The sequence below is a fragment of the Chrysemys picta genome, chromosome 13, assembly GCF_011386835.1.
Source record: "Chrysemys picta bellii isolate R12L10 chromosome 13, ASM1138683v2, whole genome shotgun sequence".
NCBI lineage: Eukaryota > Metazoa > Chordata > Testudines > Emydidae > Chrysemys > Chrysemys picta.
Genome location: NC_088803.1, coordinates 1805071 through 1815118, shown reverse-complemented (window position 1 = coordinate 1815118; position 10048 = coordinate 1805071). Strand labels below are relative to the sequence as shown.

The 10048-nt window shown below is 56.0% G+C and overlaps 1 protein-coding gene across 1 annotated transcript; it reads left to right on the top strand.

The window, feature by feature from the left end:
- Positions 1-576: 576 nt before the first annotated feature.
- LOC135975455 (olfactory receptor 6E1-like) lies at positions 577-1118 on the top strand. Its single transcript, XM_065566505.1, has one exon. It carries the CDS (start codon positions 627-629, stop codon positions 1116-1118), a length of 492 nt encoding a protein of 163 aa, XP_065422577.1. The 5' UTR covers positions 577-626.
- The last annotated feature ends 8930 nt before the right edge of the window (positions 1119-10048 follow it).

Genomic DNA, 10048 nt, shown 5'->3' with positions numbered 1-10048 from the left:
GAGCTCTGCATAAAAAAAAAACCCAATTCTTGTTATGAATTTATTTCTTGGTTTGAAAATCATCAAGGTTAGGGTGCCTAGCTCCTTTAGGCTCCTTCGAAAATGTTGCCCATATATTACCTCAGATGCTGATCCCCCAATCAGACATCAGCCTGCTGGTAACTCTCTATATATGTATTTCAAAAGGACAGTGTCTGCTCGGAGAAACTTAAAAACTTAACAGATTTTCTACTTGTCCCATTCCATTATGGGAAAAGAGATATAACTATAGATATATATTCTCTATCGATTGAAACTCAGTTTCTCCATTATTATAATTAAGATCAGTTCCATTCGTTTTATTATTACAGAAGAACCTAGAGGCTAGAGAGTCTGTGCTAGGTTCTTCCCCAAGGAGTTTAACATTTTTCCGGAGTCTGATTTCCAGTGACAATTCCCGAACAAGGCCCAGGACTCATACTGGACATTGGAGACTCACTCAGAGACACAAGGGCCGAGAGAAGCCCCTAGAGATTCAGATGGAAGGCAGGTTTGGGGAATGAGGTCTTGGGGATGTAGGCTCATGACTGCTCCCTCTTCCGTATTGTGCTATTCACTGTTCTTGAACTGCTTTTGTATGTCGAAAGATGGAGAACCGAACTGTGGTGATGGAGTTCATCCTCTTGGGTTTCACCAATGACCACCGCCTACAGCTCCTGATTTGTCTGGTGCTCCTAGTCGCTTATCTCTTTACCATCGCGGGCAACATTCTTATCATCACTATCACCCTGGTGGACCGGCGTCTCCAAACCCCGATGTACTACTTCCTCCGGAACTTCTCCCTCCTGGAAATCAGCTTCACCTCTGTTATCATCCCCAAAGCATTGGCCAACATGGCATTAGGCGGTCAAACCATTTCTTTGATTGGGTGTTTTGCTCAATCCGTTCTCTATTTTATCCTGGGTACCACCGAGTTCCTTCTGTTAGCAGTCATGTCCTTTGATAGATATGTGGCCATCTGCAACCCTCTACAATACACAGCCATCATGAGCGGTCAAGTCTGCACTCTCTTGGCGTTGGGCTCCTGGATTGGAGGCATATTGTTTATTATTGCTCCGATGATTGTACAGTACACCTGAGGGTATGGGTAATATGAGGTTTTCTATTTTATGGGTAATAATTATATTATATGGGTAATATGAGACATTTCATATGTTAGACTCTTATTTTCAAATGACTCTAAGGGCAAGTGTTTCCCAGATGCTGTTGAGATTGAATGGGAGTTGGGTACATAGTTTCCATGGATTCCTTTGAAAATCCCAACCCCATTCCTGGTATTTTATGATGGTGCTGAGCAGCAGAACAAAAATTCGTAATATAGAAGCCATTGCCTTCCAGAGTTCCTGGATCAGTTCTTTGCGTTACTCTCCCTGCCTCACCTCTAACAAGCCTGGGACGTTGCACTTCATGTGTCTGATGGAAATAGGCTTAGGAGTGTGAATCTGATGTAACTGGAAAATGCTTTATGCAAAATGTCTCTTGTAAGGCATCATAACGAAGGAAATAACCTACAGAATATATTCCTCCTATTTGTGTTCATCTATCATTCTTGTATCTGAAGCTAGAAATATGAAGTATAACTCTGAGGTCCTATTGTAATTATGCAAAGTGTGGGCCATTAATGGCGGTTTAGAATCTTGATGGCTCCAATTCACTAGGACAATTGGTTGTATATGGTTTATTTATCTGCAAACCTTCCAGTGTATGTGTGGGCCAACCCAGGAAGAATGGAGAATAAGGGACTTACAGTGATATGTGAGCATATCATATGATACTGGAATCCATCTTAATCCTCGTACTTTTCCACTGATGAAGCGGTGGTGGGGACAAGCACAGACAAAAGATTCCCGCCTTGTGCCAAAGCTATAAAAGGGGGTGGAGGAGGACAAAGGAGGCTTCCAGTCATGAGAAAACCCCTGCTTACCACCTGAGATGTCTGCTGGATCTAACAAAGACTGTACCAGGGGAAAGGATTGGGCCCAGACTAGGAAGGAGTCTAGTCTGTGAAAGAAGCTCATTGGAACATCTTTGAGGGTGAGATATTACCTGTAATCAGTTTCTTAACATATTAGGTTTAGACTTGAGTGTTTTGTTTTATTTTGCTTTGTAACTTACTTTGTTCTGTCTGTTATTACTTGAAACCACTTAAATCACTTTTGTTTATTAATAAACCCAGAGTAAGTGATTAATACCTCGGGGAGCAAACAGCTGTGCATATCTCTCTATCAGTGATGTAGAGGGTGAAAAATTTATGAATTTACCCTGTATAAGCCTTATATAGAGTAAAATAGATTTATTTAGGGTTTGGATCCCATTCAGAGCTAGGTGTCTGGGTGCTGGAGATAGGTAACCTGCTGAGCTGTTTTTAGTTAAATTCTGGGTCTGTGCTGCAGCAGGCTAGCCCCTCTGGCTCAACAAGGCAGGGTTCTGGAGTCCCAAGCTGGTAGGGAAAATGTACTCAGAGGTAATTTCAGAACATCAGGTGACAGTCCCAAGGAGATCTCTGTGACCAAACCGAGCCTGGACTCTGTGACTGCATTAGTTGCCAACAGGGGAGTGTGGTAGAAGAGGACACAACATGTCTACACAGAACTTTTTCTGGACTGCTGCGGTGCAGGGAGAGAGGCCAGATTCCATCTGGCTCTTTAGGGTTCTGAGGAAGCTCTGGGATCTGGAGAGAGGTCTCTGGAGCCTCAGAACGTGCAGGTTTGGAGACGTGGCTCCTACCTAGTCCAGCGTAACCTGCCGTGTTCCCCCACAAGACCCATATGAACAGGCAACACTGCCTCTATTTCCTTGGCCACATGTACTGTGTGCTTTTTCTGGTGGCTCGTCCAGAAAAGGACAAGAGCTCACTACTGCTACCATCTGAGGGAGTTGCTGGGTTGAGATCAGCTGGTAGAAGGAGGCAATAGCCCAAGGATCTGGGACTTCAAGCCCCTAGAGTGACCTCGTACCTTTATAGACCCCTCCCCCATCATACACAGCTATTTTAAAGTTCAGCGTGATAGTAAAGAGACCCCTTTTCGACCCTTCACCTCACAAGAGAAAGCCTGCAGGATTTGTCATTAACTATTTATTTCTCCTCTCCTGGCTCCCAAACTGCTTCTCCTCCCTACTGCCGCCAGCCACCTTCGAGTTCTCCCTCTTCTCTCCCCGGCTCTGCTCACTTGAGTGCAGCAGCTCAGCGGATGGTCCAGCTTTACTCCTTCACTTCCCTTCTTCTTCCCTTCTTTGGGTGGCTGCATTCGCCATTGAGCAGGCTGATGGGAATCCCTGAGTGCTCGGCCTAGGCCAGGGGTCTCCAACACGCGGCCTGCGGGGCTATTTCTCTAGGTAAGCGGCTCCAGGGCAGAGCTCAATGCCGTCCTGCACCCTAACCCCCTGCCATGAGCCCCCTGCCTGCACTCCAACCCTCATCCACACCTCACACTCCCTCCTGCACCCCACACCCCAACCCTCAGCCACACCTCACACTCCCTCCTGCACCCCACACCCCAACCCCCTGCCACACCTCGCACTCCCTCCTGCACCCCACACCCCAACCTCCTGCTCTGAGCCTCCTGTCTGCACCCCACACCCCAAACCCCCTGCCATGAGCACCCTGCCTGCACCCCAACCCTCTGCCACACCTCGCACTCCCTCCTGCACCCCACACTCCAACCCTCTGCCACACCTCGCACTCCCTCCTGTACCCCACACCCCAACCCCCTGCCCTGAGCACCCTGCCTGCACCCCAACCCTCAGCCACACCTCGCACTCCCTCCTGCACCCCACACCCCAAGCCCCTGCCCTGAGCCTCCTGTCTGCACTCCCGCCTGCACCCCACACCCCAACCCCCGCCATGAGCCCCCTGCCTGCACCCCAACCCCCTGCCACACCTCGCACTCCCTCCTGCACCCCACACCCCAACCCCCTGCCACACCTCGCACTCCCTCCTGCACCCCACACCCAAAACCCCTGCCCTGAGCCTCCTCTCTGCACTCCCGCCTGCACCCCACACCCCAACCCCCTGCCATGAGCCCCCTGCCTGCACCCCAACCCTCAGCCACACCTCGCACTCCCTCCTGCACCCCACACCCAAAACCCCTGCCCTGAGCCTCCTCTCTGCACTCCCGCCTGCACCCCACACCCCAACCCCCTGCCATGAGCCCCCTGCCTGCACCCCAACCCTCAGCCACACCTCGCACTCCCTCCTGCACCCCACATCCCAAGCCCCTGCCCTGAGCCTCCTGTCTGCACCCCAACCCCAACCCTCAGCCACACCTTGCACTCCCTCCTGCACCCCACACCCCAAGCCCCTGCCCTGAGCCTCCTGTCTGCACCCCACACCCTAACCCCCTGCCATGAGCACCCTGCCTGCACCCCAACCCTCTGCCACACCTCACACTCCCTCCTGTACCCCACACCCCAACCCCTTGCCCTGAGCCCCCTGCCTGCACCCCAACCCTTTGCCACACCTCACATTCCCTCCTGCACCCCACACCCTGAGCCTCCTGCCTGCACCCCACACCCCAACCCCCTGCCATGAGCCTCCTGCCTGCACCCCAATCCACTGCTGCACCCCAACTTCCTGCCCTCAGCCCCCTGCCGCATCCCACATCCTTCCTGCACCCCAACTTCATATCCTGAGCCCCCTTCTGCATCCCCCACCCCTTCTGCACCCCAACCTCCTCCCCTGAGCCCCCTGCCTGCACCCCAACCCTCTGCCACACCTCACACTCCCTCCTGCACCCCCACACCCTAACCTCCTGCCCAGAGCCCCCTACTACCCCCTGCATCCCGACCCCCTGCCTCACCCCTCCAACTCCCTGCCCTGAGCCACCTACACCTCAACTCCTGCCCTGAGCCCCCGCCACACCCATCCTGCCCACTCTGGGGGCAGGGCCGGGGACAGCGAGTGGGGGTGTCAGCGATGCAGCCCTCGGGCCAATGAACTAGTCCTCAAGCGGCCCTCATGGTCATTTGAGTTTGAGACCCTGGTCTAGGCTCACAGGCCCAGCAGCTAAAGCCAAGCCCCACTGAGAGCAGGGGGAGATTAGCCTGGAGTGTCAGGAGTGGAGGCTTGGCCAATGGGGACCCAGGCACTGCCGCTGCTGCCACCTTCATGGTGAATCCCCCAACGCCTCGCCAAAGGGCTCTTCCCCATTCTGCAAACTGGCCCCACGGGCTGACTGTCTAGGAGAACAGAAACCCTTTGTTAGAGCCGGAGAGGCTCTTGCCACGGCTCCCTGAGGGTCACAGTCAAACACCTGCGAGTCTCTAGGAGGCTCTCAAGCAGTTCCCTGCTCAGGCCCTTGGCACCCACTAGCAATGGTCTCTGACAGCGGCATTGCCAAGGGGAGCTCAGCAGAGGATCCCTTCTATGGCTTCCTGAGTGGGAGGGAGGTTGGTCTGGTCATTTAAGGCCTAGTGTCAGAGTCAGGGCTCCTGGGTTCTCTGACTTTGGAAGTGGCTGGAGTCTAGTGGCTGGAGCTGGACTGGTATCAGTCCCACGCTTCCTTCCTGCCTCTGTCAGGGACGTCGTGTGTGACCTTGCAGCCAGTTGCTTTCTATCCCTATGCCCCAGCGAACAGGGATAATACTGACCCCCCTCAGAGGGTCTGGCAGGGGCAAGGTGGGGCTCCAAGTGGCCCTCCCTGAATGTTTCAATCACTTGATGGTGGCAGCGCTACACAGGCAAGGAAGGAATTTGAGCCTTGGGGAAGTTTTTAACCTAAGCTGGTAGAAATAAGCTTAGGGGGTCTTTCATGCAGATCCCCACATCTGTACCCTAAAATTCAGAGTGGGGAGGGAACCCTGACATGTGCTGACCTTAGAACCTAACCACCGCATAAGATGTGACTCCACTGTATTCATTTTTGATAGTTTAGCGACGCTCCAGGGGGAGGGGAGGTGGGAGGGGCTGGCCTCTCCTTTTGCCTCTCAGTTAGGGCTCAGTCTATAGTCAGCTTGGCTAGGCCCCAGGCTGTGCAGCCCAGGGGAAAGCACCCTGTTACAGGCCTGCTCTGCCCACTCCCACTGTTTGTGGCCTGGGGTCCTTGCTCCCCATTTCACACCTGCTTTCCAGAGGGACTGAGGACACACAGGCCCCACTGACTGGAACTGAAATTTGCTCGTTCTGGTGACTCTGACATTCAGAGGCTGACAGGTGTGGTGAGGGGGCTGGAGAAACCCCACTGCTGCGGGAAGTGGAGCTAGAGACCGGAGATGCCAGGTGATCAAGACTACCCGATGCTCTCTTCATGCCCCAGGGGCTGGAGTCTCCTGCCAGAAATGCTCTCAGGAGCCCAGGTTCGAGGACGTCTCTGGAGAGCCCCTTCCTAGGAAGGAAACCAGGGTGGTAGGATGATGGAGAAGTCTCTGTCCCAGAACTGGGAGCCAGGGACAGGGGAAGCTCCCAGATAGGCTATGCATCGGGGATGCCATTTCTCCCACAAGAGACCCACACGCCCCAAGGAGTAAATGGCTCTTACCTCCATGAGGGACTGGGGTCTTCCATCTAAGCCTCTTTGAGAGCCAGCATTGCTTGCTTGGATGGGACGAGGTGACCTGTCCCCACTGCTCCCTGACGTGGCTCAGCTACCGGATGTGCCCGTCTGGGAGGCTGTGCCAGATCCCAGGGCCTAGTAGACAGCTGGGAAGGAGGCTCCTATTCTTGTCATACCTAGAGACCCCATAGAAGGGCCAAGGGGAGAATAAAGGGCAGGAGATGAAGCTAGCCCTGAGCCTCTGTCCCACCCCCACCTCCTCAAAAGTGGAGCTTTCCGAGCTCCAGTGGGGCTGTGGCCCTGAAACAAGGGCCTTTCTGCACCACATGGGCGCAGCTGGAATGGGAGGGAGGTAGACTAAGGAAAGGGGGAAGGGGAGTGGGTGCAAGGGAAAGAGGTCCTGCCCCATATGAAGGAATTTGGGGGGCAGAGGGAAGAACCCTGCTCCACAGAGAGGGGAGAGAGTTTCTGTGAGTGCCAGGGGGCTCTATTTCCCCTTCCACTAGCTCTCCCTCTCCCACTCCGAGGGAGGTCACTCCGGCTGGCCCAGTCTGGTCCGGACCAGAGTCTGCAGGGTAGCAGTGGGCCCACAATAGGGCTGGGCGGTTTTGACGGGGTTGGGACTCACCACCATGGCGCCTCCCGCTGGTCGCTCGGGGAATTAGCTCAGTCAATGGGGAACGCCCTCTGCTGGCAGCGTCCCATCCGTCTCTTGTCCTCCGTTGGCATCTGGACCCACGTTGCTCACTGCTTGAGAGTGTCCTTCAGGCCACTGCCCCTCCAGCAGTGCCCACTAGTCCATCCACACCCCATTCCAGGGGGCGGGAGTTAGCAACAGTCCTTGCACCTGCCTCGGTGGCCAACCGCAACCCCCAAAGTCTAGCCCCTTAGCTCAAGGGCCGGTTACAATTTCTCTCGGCCATCAGATGGCCAGGTGCAATACTACCCAGCCCGAGGTGCTGTCTCCTGCTCTGGAGACAGACCTTCCCCCAGGAAGTTCTGGGACAGACTACCTACTGCTGTCCTGGGCAGCCATTATATAGGGCCTAGCCTAGCCCTGATTGGCTGGCTCTAATCTCAGCCCTGATTGGCTCTCAGTAGGCCCTTCCCTGATTGGCTGCTGGCTTGCACAGCCATTCTGGCCTACTCTAGCCCTCTCTCACATGGGGGTGGGGCAACTGCCCCACCACAAACCCTCTCCCTTAAACATGCTCACGGGGGAGGGGAGGAAAGGGTTCCTATTGCCCCAGCTTCCTTCGCAGCGGGGCCTGCAGGGCATCTCTTTCCTCTTGCAGGCCCTCCAAAGTCTGGAGCCACCTGCTTCCCACCTCTAGGGTCTGGGTTCCCACTGTAGAACGCCCTGGTCCTACGTGGGTTCCTACTTCTGTTTGGGTTCCCACATGGGCCCTCCTGCCTCCTATGTGGGTTCCCTCATTTTGGTGGGGCCTCTCAGCCCCTTTCTCTCTAGGGGCCTCCGTCTTCCCCACCTCTTCCCTGGGGCTGGTCTCTGACCGAGCCCTTGTCTCAGACACTCCCCCTTTCTACCTCAGGGGGCAGTGCCTCTTTAAATGTCCCCCTTGGTGGCAATGGAAGCACTTTCTGGGTCTTTCCCCTGCGACGTCCCTTCTCCTGTTTGTTTGGGCCCGGGCCCTAGCCCTTTCTTCTGGGCTGGCCCGGGCCTTGGGAGTCCTGTAGGGGCACTCTCTCTTCAGGTGCCCTGGCTCCCCACAGACCCAACAAGCTGGGGACCCCCATTACTCTCACAGGGGGTGCCTTTTCTGGGTGGGGCCTCTCTGCCCCCTCCCAGTAGGGACTCTCCCTCTTTTAGGGTTCCCATCGCCTGTAGGCAAAGCAGTTCAGCGTTCCCGGTCCCGGCCTCTCGCACTTAGTGCCGGATCTCTTGTTTGGTCTGGGTGCCGACTTCCACAGCAGCAGGAACAACTCCCTCTGCTGCTCGGCGAGCCGAGCCGCCCAGGCCCTCCAATAGAAGTCTCTTTTCTGCACCATTTTGTATCTCAATGTGGCACAATCTGCCTAGTCCGCTTGATGGTGTCCTTCTTCAGGCCACTGCCCTCTGGCAGTGTTCCCTAATCCATCCTCACCTCCTTCCGGTGGCGGAGGGGGGAATCAGGTTAGCAACAGTCCTTGCACCTGCCTCAGTGGCCAACCACAACCCCCAAAGTCTAGCCCCTTGTCTCAAGGGCCGGTTGCAGTTTGACTCAGCCACCGCATGGCCAGGTGCAGTACAAGAGGGAAGGGGGGAACCCAGGCCCACCCACTACTCTGGGTCCCCACTTCAGGCCGGAGCTGTAGTATGCTCCCTTGAGCCTGCCCAGCACTGCTCTTTCTGAGATGCTGGTCTCCTGCTCTGGAGACAGACCTTCTCCCACAAAGGTCTGGGACAGACTGCCTGCTGCTCGCCTGGGCAGCCTTTATATAGGGCCTAGCCTAGCCGTGATTGGCTGGCTCTAATCTCGGCCCTGATTGGCTCTCGTTTGGCCCTTCTCTGATTGGCTGCTAGCCTGTGCAGCTGCTTTGGCCTACTCTAGTGTCCTCTTGCATGGGGGTGGAGCAGCCGCCCCACCTCAGCGATCAGCTGTCGCAACCAGGTGCGGGGCTGGCTCCAGGCACCAGCGGAGGAAGCACATGCCTGGGGCGGCATTCCGTCCATTCCTGGGGCAGCACAGTCCGGGCGACTTTTTTGTTTTTTGCACTTCGGCAGTTCGGGCGGCGGCAGTCCGAGCGTTGTTGTTGGGTTTTTTTCTGCTTCGGCAGTTCGGGTGGCGGTAGTCTAAGTGGTTGGGGTTTTTTTGGTTTTCTTTTTGCTCGCTTTGGCAGTCCGAGCGTTGGTTTTTTGGGGTTTTTTTGCTTGAGGCGGCAAAAATGGTTGAGCCGGCGCTGCTGGGCTGAGGTCGCTCAAGTGGTCAGCCCCTCAACACAGTGTATCGGGGGTGGCTCAGGCCTGGGCGGGGCCCAAGCACCCCACAAACCACCAAACTTCAAGGGCGGGCCCTGGCCTGGGTGGAACCCTGGCAGCCAGCAAACAGACAGACTTGACAGGGCTGGCTCTAGCCTGGGCGGGGCCCCGGTGGCCAGCCAACAAACAGTTCCTGTCCTGGGCTACAGCCTCCTTGCACCGTGTAGGGGGTCAGCCACCCGGGGTGGGGTGGCAGGGGGACGCGGTCCCACCCTCCTCCCCCGCGTCCCAGCCCAAGGCACTGGCAGGGGCAGGATTGGTTGCCCCTGCGTCGGCGGGGATCCAGCCGCAACACGCCGACTGAGTCGCGCCGGGCTCTGCAGCCAGCAGCTCCCGGGCTGTCCCTGGGCTACTTCCTGCCTCCCCGGCTGAGGTTTGGTAGCTGTGGCCTCCAGGCCTCTTCCGGCTCCTTGGGGTAAACTGCAGTGGGGACTCCGGGCCAGTCCTCGTCCATGCCTGGGGTTAGGGTCAGGGTTAGGGGCCTCTGGAGAACAGGCCAAGTGTCCTCCTCTGTTGCAGGCTGTCCCCCAACTGTGGTGCA

What these genes read in the sequence shown, in the direction of transcription:
- LOC135975455 (XM_065566505.1), top strand. Translation starts at nt 627, where the DNA reads ATGGAGAACCGAACTGTGGTGATGGAGTTCATCCTCTTGGGTTTCACC.